At 46.6% G+C, this 16,959-nt stretch overlaps 1 protein-coding gene across 1 annotated transcript; it reads right to left on the bottom strand.

The window, feature by feature from the left end:
• Positions 1–1,639: 1,639 nt before the first annotated feature.
• TMEM184B (transmembrane protein 184B) lies at positions 1,640–16,638 on the bottom strand (the record flags this gene model as incomplete). The annotated part of the gene is made up of 8 exons (XM_082005068.1): positions 1,640–2,355; positions 4,330–4,524; positions 5,726–5,895; positions 6,182–6,273; positions 9,582–9,657; positions 10,211–10,301; positions 13,771–13,936; positions 16,438–16,638. The coding sequence occupies 8 exons, from the start codon at positions 16,636–16,638 to the stop codon at positions 2,114–2,116; spliced, it is 1,233 nt and encodes a 410-aa protein (XP_081861194.1). The 3' UTR covers positions 1,640–2,113.
• Positions 16,639–16,959: the final 321 nt, after the last annotated feature.

Raw genomic sequence — 16,959 nt, 5'->3', positions numbered from 1 at the left:
GGACTATTAGTCAAAGCCACGGAAGGAAAGCCCATTCAATCTTCAGCCCTGCTTTCCAAGCAGCTTATAGCATGAGGAAAAGGAGTTTTATACCAAGCCCACAGAAAGCCTGACAGATAGCATTTGCATGTCCATTGCAAGCAGCAACAGATTGAGGAAAAGCAGTAACTAACTGCATGGCATTGCAGGATGTGTGCACATGGGGAAATCCAGCAGTAGAGAAGCTGCTGGATCCACTGACCATGCCTCCAGCTCCCTCAGAGTGGCGAGTACCGAAGGAGACACTGCCCTTACACCTTCCTCCATCTTATCCTCATATCAGGGAGCAAACCAGCCTCTCTTCAAGCCCTTTCTCTCCTTGCTCCTGACCACCAGCTTCTGGCAGGGGTGCTGAGGAAATGAGGTCCTCTTCACTCACAGTCACTTCTGAGAAAGTGAATGAGTAAGGACATAGATTAGGATACAAGAGGAAAGGTAAACTCCAGGCAGTAAACCAGACCCCAGCTCTCGTAACAGAGCAATGAGGGACAATCTGGAAACGGGCAGGTCTGCTGATGGCAGGGTAGGCATCAAGCCAGAGAGAGGAACAGAGAAACTACAGCCAAGAACAACAGCTTGCTCCAACCTCTCCATTTTTGCATTCTGCTTGGGGGTAGGGGCATTTGATCTATGGCACTTGAGTGTGCTCCCCTCTCCTTCCCTAGACAATTTTTAGCAAGCAAGAGGCATTTCCTGGTCCCTGGTTAGATCTACAGAGGGATCATTTTTATTTTGGCTCCACTAAATACCTAGAGGACAATCCAAAACCCAACAAACACAAGGGGAAGCGTCTTTTCCCACTCCCATGCATGCTGGCTCCACCCTTGATAGCATCGCAGTCGCTGCAGGGCCTGTGAAGTGTGCAGCAGCAGCAGCAACTGCTGCCGGGGAAACTAAGAGGGACAATTTGAACCAGCCAGGTCATGTCAGGTTTCAAGTCTGCTCCAGTTTGGCCTGGAACAGCTATGGAGATAAAAAGCAAAGGAGGAGTGTGCAACATCCCTTCCTGAATATGCCAGCCTAAGGGCAAAACTTGTGCAGCTCACAGGGGAAGTCAGCGATGACAAGCATGGGGAGAGCTACCTGCGAGAGACCAGGACCTGCTCTGGCAGCTACCTGGTGCAATCCATACCTTTAAGAGGGGCAGCTATGTCAGTGGGGCACAGGAAGCCAGGAGAAAAAATGTTTTAGTGTTTATATATCTTCCTTTCCCAAAGAGGGATGACAGGGAGAGAGCTCTACAAACTTCCACCACCTATCATGGCCAGTCCTCAGTCTTGTTAGCAGGAGACAGATGCTCCAGGGAGGCTTCTTATCACAGGAATGCAGGGGAGATGGGAAGCTTGGACTCCTGGTGATCAGAAAACACCACCCTTGTGAGACAGTAATTCCATCCCTGCTGAGCTTGAAGAGGCATCAGCTTTTATGGGGAGCAGGGGGATGCAGGGAGCAGAGGAAGAAAGTCCTGTCCTTTTCCCCCTCTCTCACTCAAGTACAGGACAGCATGACCAGGTGCTTAGGAAGGTAGGGACAGATGTTCCTAACGAAGCATTCAAGGCAATGCCTATAGAGACACCAATCTCTGGTATGGTCCTCAGGAATGCTTATCACTGCATCCTAATCCCATTTCCATCACAGAGATGTTAGTACCAGGGAGCTGGGGGAGAAAACTGTGCCTACATCAACCATTCAGGAAGAATACAAAGCAGGTGGGTTGTCCAGTTGGAAGACGACCAAAAACATTTTTGGTCGCAACTCCAGGCTTTGGCCAGTCACGCTCCACACCAAGCTGGGCAGGTATGGGAGGCCAGAGCCCCAAACCCTGAAGTTTTGCTTTAATTAATTCCAGTTGATTGCTGCTGTAAGGAATGGAATTGAGAATAGAGTCCTGGTCATTCCCCCACCTCCACACTGCTCATCGTGTCCGTACTCACAAAAGCTAATGGGAAGTGCCCAGTTCTGCAATCTGCACTCTCTAGGAAGTGATATGACTTGCCTGTTTCTGCTTCAATAAATAAAAAAAAAAAAAAAAAAAAAGAAGGAAAATGACAGCCTGTGCTGGCAGGTTCCCCTCCTAGAATTCATCGTCGGAGCTCAGCAAGAGGGTCTTCTCGTTGTCACGGGCACCCGAGCAGCTGTGGGAGCGCGAGATGACATGACTGCCGTTGCGCCAGGGTGGACCATGCTCCAGCGTTGACTGCTGGGTGTACTGCTGGTAGGCTGGGGAGAAGTTGTGGATTGCATCTTGGACTATGTCGTGGGGGTTCATGGTCTCCTTGAGGCTGCTGGAGATGCTCTTCATGGGAGCACAGCGACCTGTCAGGGTAAGATGGGGAGGGACAAGTGAAGAATATTGCTGCCTTCCCCCACACCCCTTAACATGAAGGTAAAGGGAACAGGGAACATGCACTCCTAGGTCCTGCAGAAGTTACTTTACAGACTTCTTAAGCAGCTGCTGAGGAAACGCCACACAAATGGTGTCAAGTTTTACTAATCGTGCTCCTAAAGTCCTGCCACTGCTAACCAAGCAAATCCACGTCAGCACCAAATGGGGGACATGCCATGAGAATGGGACATAGTGACAACCTCCACTATATACTACTTGTGCTGGGTGTGAAACAAGGACAGTCAGGTAAGGAGCTGCTCGTGTAGAGAGTTTCAGGAGGGTTTTGGGAAGGCAAAAACTAAGGAAAGTCTAAAAATATAGGACAAACAGCATTTTCCGTTCCCACTCTCTGGAAGTTAAATTGATAGGCAGTATCAAAGTGCCCACAGGAAAGAAATCCTAACAGTGGAAAGTAGTGCAAAGGAGGGAAAGGAGGGGAACAGACAGCACTAGAGGCAGCAGAACCACTGCATGGGTAGAAAGTGAAGGAAGCAACAGCTGGAGATTGTCCCACCCAAGTGCTGAGCAGAGAGGAACGCTGTGTGTCCTCCTAGGAGCTGCCATTTCTCATGGCTTCTAGGTCCTGTTTCCAGCACAGGCTTCTGGCTCTGCTCAGTCCTGGTGACAAGCTCCCCAGACGACCAGGGCATGCTGATCATCTGTGGCAATTATGAAAGTGAAGGGAGGCTGGGGTGAGAGAGCGAACCAGCTCCTTTGAGAGCCTGTGCAACTCTTTGGAGAGAGATTCATACAGTCCTGACACAAATGCTCTAAAGCTAGGTGTTATGCCACTGCCCATGGGACTGTTCTACAACTTATGATCCAGACAACTCTAAAGCAGCTGTGGGAGGCAGTTGAGTTACAGAGCTACAAGAGAAGGGGGAACAAGGGACAGAGCAGGCAGTAGGCAGGCTGGGAATCAGGACAGAACAGCATCCCAGTTAAAAACCAACGAAAACAAACACACAGAGCATGCTGTACCTACCGTATGGCCCATATGATGGAACAGCTGCACCAGGGACCAGTGGCCAAAGCAAGGGAGAGATAAAAGGGAGAGGAGAGACAGACAGAGAAAGAGAGAGAGAGAGAGAGGAAATAACAAGAACTGAGCAAGACCCACCACCGACACATCCCCCACTGTACTGGCCAGCAGTTTACCGTTTCATCACACACAGATCTCATCTCCCCCAGGTGCAGCCACTGTCCTTCCAAAACCTCTGGGGCTGGCTGGGATGGAGGGATCATCCACATGAACACTGCCCAAGAGCTGCTGTCTTTCCATACCTCAGCACAGACTCCCCCCAGCAGGAAGGAACCCCTTTATCTGGAGAACACTGAATGTACTTGCATAGACTGGGCACAAGAACCCCCTTTTCCCAGAGATAACGCCCATCTCCCTCTTCCCCAGAATAAGATTTCTAGCAGACCAGCCCTCACAAAGTCGTTACAGGAAGATCCTCCTCCTCCAAGCCAAACATATTGCCAAAGCACAGCCTCATCTTCCTAAGACAGATTCAAAACAGAGCCTGTTTCAGACCCTGTCCCTCCTGCCTTCAGTCTGTTGCACAATCTGGAGCGATGGAGTTCCCCTTTGGGGAGACAGGAAGAAGGACAAACCCACTCTACCAAAAGGATGCAACTTCTTGCAGCCCTCAGGTCTGCAACAAGCTCTCGTGGGTGGCATACTGGGGAACTGAAAAGGGAACAATGCAATTCAGGCAAGGTTTCTGCCCTGCAGAGCCGTTGCACAATGAATCTGTTCAGACACCACGGAGGAGGGGATGAGATGTTTTTCCAAGCACTCAGGTTGGGAGTCATATCAGTGTGTTGGCTGCCAGAGGGACCAGTCTCCACCCAGTCTCACTACCAAATAGACACGCGACACGCGCTGGCATATTTCCTACCTTGGGCATCAAGTCTCTTATCCACATACACCTTGTATGTGAAGGCATGGCGTAGGGCAATGGCTGCAAAGAACATCTCCACGCAAATGATGAAGTCCTGATACCCAGCAGCTACTGTGCCTTCACCCACAGACACATTGGCAGAGTGGATTTTAGGGATGGCACCACACTTTTCCAAGATGGCCAACAGCATCCCTAAACAAAGCAACAAGCCCATGTAAATGTGCAGAAAACATGATTGCATACTAACTGCAAGGAATGGAAACAGCTGTGCTGTTGCAAACCCATTTAAACACAGATGTGACAAACAGCAGACTAGATACTCTCATCTACACTCATCTGTACAACAGAGAAAGGAGGAGTAAATGAGACAAGTATGTTTAAGCAAAGAATGTTCAAACATTGACCCTCTTCTATCCTCAACTGACAGATAATCTGTGGAACTAGCTGCTGCAGGACCTAATCAAGTCCAAAAAGGTAAGAAGCAGTCAGATATTTCTGTGCGTGATCTCGACACCTCCACTAGCTAGAGCAAAAATTGATGTAATGGAGCTTTTCACTTTAAGCAAAAAGTGGTTTTGACACACCACTGCAAGGAAGGTGTTTCTCCCTGTCCATAGTCAGGTGGCTTTTTAGAATTCCAGGGAAGGCAGAAAGCATGTAACCAGATGGCTCAAGATGATAAACTAGACAGCTTATTAGTTTGTAGATGAGGAGGATGTGCCATACTCTAACAGCCTAAATTCCACCTAAGTTCCTACTCAGTCTTTGAAGTACAACTCAGTAAGCTTAAGTAGGGCACTGAACAGGGAAATGCTTAGAGAAAATTAGCAAGAAGCACTAAGCTTAGGTGGAATGTCATCTTTCTGAATGTGCCTCTGCATCCAGTGTACATATTCTGAATGTCCTTGCACTCGGTGGCGATTCTGTGGCAGCACACACTGCATTCAACCAGCTTGCTGCTTCACATGAATCACAGATATACCATTAAAATTTCATTTATAGAGCATTAAAAAAAAGTACTAAAAATTTTTAGATGTGCGACTTCAATCAATAAATGCAGATAAAATATTGGCAGCTTGTGCTTTATCAATATTTCAGGAATGCAAAGGACTCTTCATCCAAACAGCTTTTTATGGTAAAAAAAATTTTACCAGGCGGATATGTGCATGCACATGCACAGGGATAGTGAGGATTCAGAAGCACAGAAACAAAGATGAAAATGAGCAAAACAGGTCTCCCAGGGAAAAGCAAAGACTATAGAAATAATAATAATAATAATAATAATACAGAAAGACATTTTGGCTCTTAATCAGCATCTGCTCTATCAACTTCAGTGTCTGAGCCCCTGCAGAGAGCACTTTGTGCACACCAAGGGAAGTGAAAAGCATCTCACCTTGCCAGAAGGACAGGAAGATGACAGACTTCACCATGAAGAACTTGAGGACTGGGCTATAGGGACTGAGCAGCTCACGTGTGGCAAAGTAGAAAAGGAAGAGGGCGTAGAGTGCCAGGCTGACAGAGATGTTGTAGATGATCGTCACGTAGAGGTAGCCACTGGTTACACTGATGAGAGAAGATACATGAATGCCTGAAATTTCAGCATGATCTTTTCCCCTTGTTGCTGTCACTGGGGACTAATGAGATTCCATTTCCTTTCTGCCTCCCTGTCCCATTCCCTCCCCCAAACCAAGGTAGAAAAAACCCGAAACCAACAACCCCTGCCCTCATGTGCATATTCAGCCCGTGTTGTCCCCCTTTCTTTTCCCATGGCCCAGCACACACCGGGACCATAGCATAGCTGGGCAGAGAAGGGGCAGCCGAGGCATGCTTGCCAGACAAACAAACTTACTCAAAGTCACCATCCTGGTACTTGCCGAAGGCCTGAAGGATGACTGTGCTGATCGCCATGAGGGGCTTCACCACACAGAACTGCAGGGTAGCCTGAAGGAATGAGGGACAAGGAATGAGAAGACAGGAGGTGCAAGAGGCCGAGTTTCCAAACCAGCACCACAACGGAGTATCCACTGGGACAACTCAGAAAGGCAAGACAGTCCAGTCCAAACAAGTAGTCTGACCCTGCTGCTTGCTAATCAATTGTGCTTGAGGACTGTGGCACCCAACAGGAGATGAAGGAGATTCAAAAGAAGTATGTGTGCTATCTACTTGTCCAGGATGGGAAGAAAAACCCCCCTGTAGGTTGCTCCTAGAAACTGCTCAGCTGCTCTCTTTGTGAACTGTCTTTCACAGGCCGTGCTGCAGCACACATATGCACGGTAACGGCATGAGAAAAAACATCCCACACTCTGCTATGGTACAGACACAGCAAGTTTAACAGAGAGATACTGGAGAAGGGAAGCAAACTCCAATCCATCGTTGCCATAAAGCTAGGCAAAAAGGTCCCCTGGACAGGAGGTAAACACAGATCTCTGAGAAGGAACTTTGACAACTGCCACCATACTAAGTTATTTTGTATGTGCAGCAATGTGTGTTGCCAGATAGAAGTTAAGAGTTATTCTGTTGTCACCCACATGACCATTGCTGAATCTCCCCAAAGGCTCTGTGGCACTTAGGATCAGCTCCATCCGTTCTGCCAGTATAAATCACTGCTCCTATTAGGATGACTCCCCTCTCAAAGCTACTTCATCTTTCTGGAGACATTGAACTTCAAGGTCCTGAGAGAGTGGAGGGTTGTGACCCTAAAAATGTCACCCATGTCTCCCTGAAGGAGGCTCGAAGAGCCTGGGCAGGTGCTGACCTGCGCACATGTGGGGAGGGCTGTGTATGGAAAGAAGGCAAAACAGGAATAATTGCTTTGGATACGATGCAATTTGTTAGTGGTCATAGGACTTCAAGGAGATTAAAAACCCCAGCACATGCCAGTTCGTGAGTCACTGTAAATATGTGAACTGGAAAAGGTCAAGCTAATTGGTAAACAACTGTGTCCTCTGAGCTTCCTCTCCTTCCAATCTGGGGATGTTTTAACCATTTCCCTGTAATCCAAACCACCACGTCCTATTTTTAGTTGCTTCCCTAGAAGATGCTACAGCATACGGGAAGCACATGGATGGCGTGTGACCCATCTGTGAGGGTCACCAGACACAGACCCAGCAAAGAAGCTTGATCAAGACATCTTTAAGGAAACAAGCTGTCCAGAATTTACACCGCAGGCACCGGCACACCACCCAACTGCTGGAGAGCTGCAGGCAGTGCAGGCAGACTGACCCACAGGGGGCACCCACCTGAGAACAGCTTGGAATGGGGGTGAAGATGGAAAGAAGGAACGGTTATAACACACAGATTCCTGGTGCTGGGAAGACCAGAAAAAGGGCAGGTGGTAGTGGGAGGCAACCAGAGTGCTGGAGATGCTGAGAGGAGGAATAAAATGGGCAAGATGCTCCTTCCAGCATGTTCCTCTTCCTGATCACCATGATGGTGGATACTGCACAGATAAGCACTGCTCTGTTGCCCTTTTGCACCAACTTACATGAGAATTTTCCTTGAAAGGTCTTCCTCGGCAATCCTGGAAGTCTAGAAGTACTAGAAAGTGAGTCTTGGTGTCAAACATTTCTCACTGAGGCAAGATTTAAGCTTGAGCCAAGAAGGACGGAAGTACTTAAACATCCCTTTACAAGACACCTCCCTCACAGCCTTCACAGCAGAGTTAGCAGTTTACAAAGGGCAGGCCTGACTAGAAGGATTGCTGCCAGATAACAGCAAAGCAGAAGCAAAATATCCACCTAAGCCTGAGTTACCAAGTGAGCTGAGGATTTGTGGAAGCCAGCAGAATCCTCCCCCCCAAAAAAAGTGTTTCTAGTCTTCATTGTTGTGAAAAAAACTTTCCAAACACAGCCAGGTGTGCAACCCGTGTGGAGATAACTGCCAGAGGCTGTGGGACATGTGAAACAAGAGGTCTGAGGGAAATTATTTCTCCAGCTCTCATTCACCTTTGATGGGCATTACGTTTGCTTATGACATATTTAAAAGGTAGAAGTTAACATTAGGAGCAAAAAGAATAGAAAATGCATCAAAGGCATCGGCCTCAAGTTGCGCCAGGGGAGGTTTAGATTGGATATTAGGAAAAATTTCTTCACTGAGAGAGTGGTCAGGCATTGGAACAGGCTGCCCAGGGAGGTGGTGGAGTCGCCATCTCTGGAAGTGTTCAAAAAACATGTGGATGTGGCACTTCAGGACATGGTTTAGGGAACATGGTGGCGCTGGATTAGTGGTTGGACTTGATGATCTTGAAGGTCCTTTCCAACCTAGTGATTCTGTGATTCTGTGAAATCAAACACGGGGTATACCAATGAAGCCCAAGAGAAACAAGTAAAGCAGCATACTGGGAGCAGCTTTGAAAATAAAGTATCAGGGAAGAAAAAAGGAAAGCCATGAGGAAAGAATATGCGACAAACAGAACAGAGAAAAGAAAAATGTGGTCCTTTGAAAAAAGCCAATCGTGCTGCAGAGATTAACACTGGCTATTACTATGAGGCTGCAGTGTACCTTTGATGTTCCTGCATATCGCTAAAACACAGAAGATGGGGCATGACGTAGAGGAAAAGCCAGGGCAGGTATGCAGACCCAGTGACTGGAACTACAGTGACCTGAGCACTTTCAAAGAACCAGACCTGCTTCATGCTGTCTCCAGAAAACCCTCATGTGTTCATTTCAGCAAGTGAGCAAAGCCTTGAAACTCACCTGCTGCTTCATGGCATAAGCAGACGAGAGCTGTATCAAGGTTTAGATCTCCCCCATTTCCTCCCCCTCAACATACCCAATTCAGCACAGACAGACATACATGGTGAGCAATACTTGGTTCCTCCTATAAAGTGTGTGTCACACTTAACCTCCACCCCCTCCTCAACTCCAAACCACAACAGCAGCACTGGGAATTCAGGAGGCTGTTACACAACTGTGGGGTGTCTGCAACACAACACAGCCATCAATTTCTTAAAGTTGGGACCTCTGCAATCCAGAAAGGGAAGACGAAATCAGAATTTCTTCCCAGAGCTAACATCAGATCCAGGAGATAAACTGCGTCTTTTGCTAAGGCCTTCCCGATGCGGGGTCAAGTAGAAAATCATTCAAAACAAACAAACCAACCCTGCAACAGCCCCTCTTCTCAGCAGTCTGCAGGCCTCTCAGAAAGATACTAGAAACCCCCTCAAAGGAGTTCAGCAGCAAAAGGCACCATTGCCACCCACACACATTCATTCATTTCTAAAGGATGGCACAATTCCTCCATCCCATACCTGTTTGCAGAACCTCAGGAATCCAATCGAATAGGTCTTTCCCCACAAGCAGCAAGTACCATATACACAGCTGGACCTGAAAGAGCCAACACAAGATGACGGGGTTCAGAAGCAAGATTTGGGCTAGAGTGCAAGATTCCTACCCTCTTTGTCTACCTCTCTGTAGCAAAGTTGCTTTCAAAGCAGAAAGACTGGTGCTTTCTCCAACCATGATTACAGTTAAAGCCATACCCTCTTTCAGATACATGTTTAAAACAAGATCCTGATTCCACACTCCAATTTTTTTTATTTATTTATTTATTTTAAAACTGAGTAGCATGGGGAGAAACACAAACCCTGGAGGAAGCACACACAACCAACTGAAGACAGAAGATTTGAAGGAGGAGAAAGGAGTAAGAAAAGAAACAAAGGAGTAGGCAGGTGTCCAGAAAATCAGTCCAGCTTGCCTAAGAGGATGTTATCAGCCTGATCTGTCTCAAGGCAGGGTACTAGTAAATCATCACCATCCATGCTGCCCAGTCCTAGCAGACATTTGCCACTTGACACAGTTTTTTGAGGCAAGGACAGAGGCATGGTAGATGGGCACAGAAGGATGAGAGCATCATGCTGTAAGCAGAATAAATACTCACTCAATTGGTTTCCCTCTGATCTCAGACATGATGGAGCTCTCCCCTCCCAAGTACTCATAGCAGAGGCTGAGAAAGTTGTATATTACAAAGGCTGCAAAGACATCAATCAGAGTAAAATGACAACCAACTTCAAAACAGGTGCAAGGACCAAGAGTACAGGCAACAGACCAAACATTAGCAGGGACTGCTTATGCAGCACCTTTCCCTTCAAAGCACTCCAGATTATTTTCACTGCATTTATATTCCTACCTCAGCACTCACAAGACTTATCTGAACTGAAGCTTGGCCAAGGTCCCAGGCCAGTTCCACGACTCATGCCAAAAGGGTCACAGGACCATTTAAAACTGTGGTCAGTCTCTGTTTTACTTGGCATCTGTAAGATGGCATTCTCTACAGGGTTCCTGTGCATTATTCCAGAACATTACAGTGGTACCAGATAATTTGGAAAAGTTATCTCATCAACTTGGAAAAGTTACCCATCATCTGTATTTTATCTCCTGTATTTAACCTTTCAGGTGATGAACACAGTTTCTCTCCCCAAAGTAACCAGACTCTAAACACAGGAGTTGTTTTTGCCCATTGGTGGGTTTTTACCCATCGGTGAAACTCTGTTTTCATGACTTGTGGAGATTTTTGAAAACACACACAAACAAAAAACAACAACAAAAAAACCAGGCTCTGTGCTTCACTTCCTCAGAAAGCTGAAGCCTCTTGCATACTGAACAGCCTTCTCCTTGGGCCATCTCTTTTCTGCTTTCCCCAGAAACCTGGTGCAGATGAGGAAGAGCCTTCTCAGACCGCTTTTATTCTGTCCCATTTCAATTCTCTTCAAGGCTCAGTTTTGCTGATACATATAAACTGAGGTGAAGACACTGTGGGGAGTGCTCTCATCGTAACTACAGACGTGTTCTTTTCATGGGATCCAAACCCACTTAACTGTGCATGGAGTAAGCCTGTATATACCCTGTCTGCCACGCTCTTGACTTGTTATAATCACTGGCAGACCCTCATATAGTTGTCAGATTTTTAGGGCAAATATTGTATTCCTATGTTTGCCACACACAGCTTTGGGGCAAAATGACAGAACAGGTGACCCTTCTTTCAACTTTATTTTCTATGACAGTCTGTACCTGGACATTCCCTAGAATGCCAAAACCCAAATCCTGCTTTTGCTCCCCAGCATTGACATAATAAAAAGAGAAAATAACTTGGCATGGAAACAGAAGTCTCGAGGAACTTTGAAATAAGAACAAAAGTCTAAATAATGTACAGTGCTGAGAAGCTGACCTCACCAAGCAGCCAGTTATTATACCTGAGGTCAATTTTCCCATGTGGATGAACTTCCAAAGTCAGAGACAGACATCAACTCTAATTCTTCTACAAGCATCCAAACTATGCCCTGGAGAGAGGTACTCAACGCTCCCCAAAACGCTCACAGTCTCAAAACATTGTATTTATGGCTTGTAGACATGCCTAGCTGGCAAGAATGTTACAGAACATAAAAGCCAGTGGATGTAACTGGAATATTGTTATTCCATCCATAATCCTTGTTATTGAACAAAGTTAGGTATGTTCATACAGCAATGATTTTGTGAAAGCCTTAATTAGGAGAGAAAACACCAACCATGAAAAACTTATTTAAATAACTGTGGTAACCCCTTTTGCCTGCAATTTTCCTGCAACTTAGCTGACAGCTCCCAGCACCCAGAGAAAGAAATGCTGAGCTTTTCCTGTTGTCCTCCAGTGACCCCTGCCCTCTGATGTGGTCATTACAATACCAGCTGCCCATTCCACAGGCACTAGGGAAGAGATGACATCAGAGGAAAAAAAAACAAAAAAACCCACAAAAAAAAAAAAGGGGGCAGGAGAGTATCTGCCCTTCCATCCCCAAAAGAAATGAGTGCTAGCTATCAGAGCTTACCACACCAGCAAAAGAACTCTTCGCCCATTCCTGATCCACATTCATCAGATGGTACTCACGACATCAACATAACAAAAAAAATCTATTTGTGTCAGTGTAACTGACACCCAGCTTTGTACAGAAGCAGTCACATGAAAAAGCAACACTAAAATGTACTCATCCTAATGTGCACTACAAAACATAGCCCATAAATGGCCCAAGACATCTTTCAAAAATTAACAGGGTCTTCTCCCGCTGTTCCCTAACAGAGCTCCCCTCACTTTGCAACCTAAAACCTTCCCAAAAATGAAATTATAAGGTAGATGGCAAGGGAAGGCAGAGAAGAAAAAGGTTATTTCAAAGAGGTCCCCAGAAAAAGCGAGGGAGAAAACCTACTGACCAAAGGTGCTTTCACCTCCATCTGTAGCCTTTCCACACAGCCCAGTGTGCTGAGGTGAACTCTGGAGTACGGGCTGCCTCCTGAAGAGACGCTCAGATGTTTGCAAATTCCCCGAGCAAGCGAGGCAGAGGGATAGCAGCTGTTGCTAGGAGAGGAGTTTTGCAGAGCAGGACGCTTCCTGCTAGACCTACACACATGTACAGGGTGTGGAAGGAGGTAAGGAAAAAAAAAACCACAACCAAAAAGAAAGATGCCTTCTGAATCACATGTGTGCATTTGCCATCTGCTGCTGCATCTCAGAGCACTGTTGTGGATGTGAAGGAGGGCCTGCTGGTCCTTTCAGCTGATTAACTTGTTCACATGGTGAGGGACACCTCTCTGCAATGCAGATCTCACCAAAACAACTGCGTGAATGAGTTTTGATTTAATGAGCGTGTGGTGATAAAATGTCCTCAAAAATACACTGCTAGAGTGCAGTCTGCTGCTGAGTGGGTAGAGGCTTCTTCCTGGATGAGATCAGAAGGGATGTTTAGATAGCATTTATTGGAGAGTAACTGCTTCCACATACAACACTAGTGGTATCTGTCGCAGATAACTGAAAAGAAAGCAATCGGTAACTCATCCTGAACATGGCACCCTCCCTCCTGCAGGACTCCAAAGCGCTTTACACCTCACCAACACCAGCATGTGGTGGCTGTGCTACTCTGTGCGATCACACAAGTGGCCACAGGATGGGACCAGAAGAATACGTCACTAACAAACTGTGCCAGGAAAACAGAACAAAGCAAGCATCTGGCTGCTAAGTAAGTGCTGTTCCAAGAGCCAGGAGCTAACCAATACCTTGCCTTAAACACCCAGGTAGAATCAGATTTTTTGCTTTACACCTTCCTGAACCAAAGGACCCAAGAAAATCATAAGCTATGTCTCTACAGAACATTGGAGGAAGGCTCAACACATACTGTCATGCACAGAAGCCAGCAGGGAGAAGGTCAGGATGGACGGGGCTTTGAGCAACCTGATGCAGTGAAAGATGTCTTGGCCCATGGCAGGGAGGTTGGACTAGATGATCTCTCTCCCAACCCATGATTCAATTATTTTTTTCAGTCAGTGAGCAAGCCATGGTCAAGCAGTCAGACACATTGTAAAACGTTGTCTCAGTAGGTGACAGAGATGCTTTCTTCATGTTCCCAACCAAGAGCAAAAGTTCTCTCAGGGCAGAGACTTCCTACCTCCCCCATTTTCTGTCTGACCCCTCCTTACCTTCATAGCAGTCCCGCACTGTGCTGAAGTAAACATAGTACTGGTCATTGGTGAAGAACAGGAGACTGAGCCATGAGTCAAAGGCATAAATGGGCACAATGAAGAGGATCCGAACAATGTAGCGCTGTTCATTTGGGCAGCTATAGCAACGAAGATGCATGTAGATCTGGAAAGACAAGAGAGGGAAGACCAGAATCAGCAGTATATGGAACAGAGAGAGAAGAAAGTGGAACTGGAGAGTCAATTGGGCCAGGAAAAACAAACTTAGTAAATCATCTCTTGATTGCCTCCAGCAGCTTCAAGGTGATAAGCATAAAAAAAAAAAAAAAAAAAAAAATCACTGTTATCTTGTGGCATCCATACAGCACCTCTTAGTTTCAGAGAGGGGGAAGGAGAAGGAGAAGGAAAAGGAAGGGCAGGCATTTCTCATCTGATTTCTTATAGGCAATTAATTTACTGTTATTACCATCACCTTACCCATATTCTTTTGTTTTTCCCCCCTGATTATCAACCCCATATTCCTGCTCTCCTGTTTTAAATACGTAAGATTCACAACACTGCAGGCTGCTTTTCTCTGAAGAGGGAAGGAGCATGCACTTAAGCACTTGCTTGTTGTAAACACTCTCACTCTCTTGGCAGATTTGGATGCTTTCAAGAATTTCACCTGAAACAACCTAAGAGAACCCTTCATAGCACTGCCAAGAGTTGATAAGCCACAGCCCATCTGCTCAAAAAGTGCCATTCTGCACATCATTGACAGCACAGCCACGAAGCGTCAGCCATCAAGTGAGCACCGAGCTCATGCACTGTGCTCAAAGGAACCACACAGCCACACCGCTTCTTTTGTCTGACTGTCTGCACACATGCCAATCCCCCTAAGTCACTGGCTGAGGGGACTGCAACATCCCCACCACACAACACTCCCACCACTCACAGTTTGTTAGCCATCATTAAATCCCACACCTAAAATGCTTTTTCACAGAATACCCACCTCCTGGGAAAGGTATTGACCACAAGCATACCCTGAAGATGAGCACCACTCCTGTAATAATAGCCTAATAATAGGGCCAGAGCTTCGGCACGAGTTGCAGGTACGCTCTGTCAGCCATGGAGCCAGCAGAGGGCACGTTACCCAAGGCAAGGCCTCCATATGGCAAGCCTCGTCAAGCCACTGCCCCAACTGCTGGGAGTAATAACAGCTAGTTTATTACATACATGCCTCACAACTGACCGATTTTGCTGCCTGAAGAGGCACAAGCATTTGTCTGAAAAGCTTCACCCTGCATTTGGGGGTGCTGTGATGATTCTCCAAGGTCTAACGAAGCACACATTGATGTTCTTGCCTTTCCCTCGTACGGGAGAGGGGCTTTTCTCTCCCCATCTGTATGTTGCTCATGTCTCCCTGCCCCTTGGCCAGATCTGGCCAAAATCAACTGAAGGGCTCAGTATACTTCTGTTTCCTCTCCCTGTCCCACAAGGAGCTCACAAAAGCTCATTTCCTGAGGAGAACTGACTGAAAATATACTAACAAACTTTAGGGATATTTTTTCCTTGTGACAATCCCAGTGACACACCTCACCCAGCACAGTGACAGCTGACACTGGAGTTCAGATGACTCTAAGCTTTGCCCTTGGGATGTCACAAGAGCCCTGCGATCTGTGCACCTACGAGAGCACAGGAACTGCTGCCTTCTAACAGGACAAGAGCACATTTCAACCAACTGCGTCTTTTTGGCACTGACTTCCATTGGTTCCTTTCGAAAAGTGCATTAATGCCTAACTGCAATGCTATACTGCAGAGGAAGGGTTTCTTCCTACCCTCAGTAGGAAATCAATTTGTGCTCTGAAACAGGAGGATCCATGGCACTTGTAATTGTTACCCAAGCTGGTGAAACTGCAGGTGTTATTCTTATTCATCAGTGACTAATCCATTTTTGAACTTCACTAGCCCCTGTACTCCATCAATAGGCTGTAGTTTTCTAGATCCTAGTCATCACTCTGGAATCTACAGACCAACAGGTACAAAACACAGGTTGATAAATAACAGGGCTTGCGCTTCCCCACTGTGTTTTTCAGTTCACATGACAACCGCATGAAAGAGAGGTACGCAACAGGATGCAGGGTTTGACTTGTTCTGGCTCCCAGGACACCTGCCCCAAAAAGAGGGGAGGGGAAAAACATTAAAATAAAACATTTCCTGCTACTCCTTTCCACAGCAGAGTTCAGCCTGTGGAATCCACTGGCACAGGAGATCAAAGGAGGCATGTCAAACAACAGATGACCACGATCATTTAGCTAACAGCTGACACAATAACAAAATGGCTAGATTCAGCTACAAGACCTGGGAAAGGATGCCTTGAGATAACACAGCCTTCTACAAACACTCAAGAGATGGCCAAATGTTTTACACCTGCTAAAGAGTTTGCTTCCCCTCCATTTACACTATGGAAATGGTCTGAACCAGGGCAGAAAAAGGCCTTCATATAAATGTTGCCACCTTGATGAGCACAGATAGTATTAGACCCGAAAGAAGTAGTCCTGGTACCACTCCAGAGTCTGCAAAGCCCCATCACACAGCTGTATCTGGCAGACGTATGTTAGGGGATCCTATGTATTCCTCCACGTGGGGAAAAGAAAAGGATGAGAAGTACAAGTGACAGAGTTTTACCTGATGGCAGGTGATGAGCAAAGCTGTCCATACAAAGAAACCTGAGATGGCCTGAGCAGCGGTGGTCATGAGGAATATTGGCTGCTCCACAGCCGTGGGGCTGCCATCCTCTGGCATCCAGGAGAAGTTGGGAGCCACAGCTGGAGTGGTGGCAGTTGACCCCAGTCTGGGGGCTGCAGTGACGTCAGTCATCACTATCATGATGTCTTTTGGTGTGAGGTTCCAGCTGGAATTGCTGAATAGCTGCCCGCAAGTCAAGACCTGTCAAGGAAGAGAATCAAAAAGCAATTGAACTCAACTGAAAGGGCTCGGGAGCATAACAGTAACAGTACTTTTCACTTTCTCTCACATGCTTTTCACCAGGCTGCTCACATGCTTTATGAACAGGACCTGGATAAGTCTGCCACTGCCATCCCTCGTGATACAACAAATCATGTGGTACTCAGGAATCTCTCTACCACTGACAACACAGCCTCTCCAAGATCATGAAACACTGCCATCGCCATTGTCTCCACCCTTCCG

Source organism: Phaethon aethereus (genome assembly GCF_964289735.1).
Source record: "Phaethon aethereus genome assembly, chromosome: 1".
In the NCBI taxonomy this organism is placed as follows: domain Eukaryota; kingdom Metazoa; phylum Chordata; class Aves; order Phaethontiformes; family Phaethontidae; genus Phaethon; species Phaethon aethereus.
The sequence above is the reverse complement of the archived record's forward strand: the minus strand, read 5'-3'. Positions and strand labels throughout refer to the sequence as shown.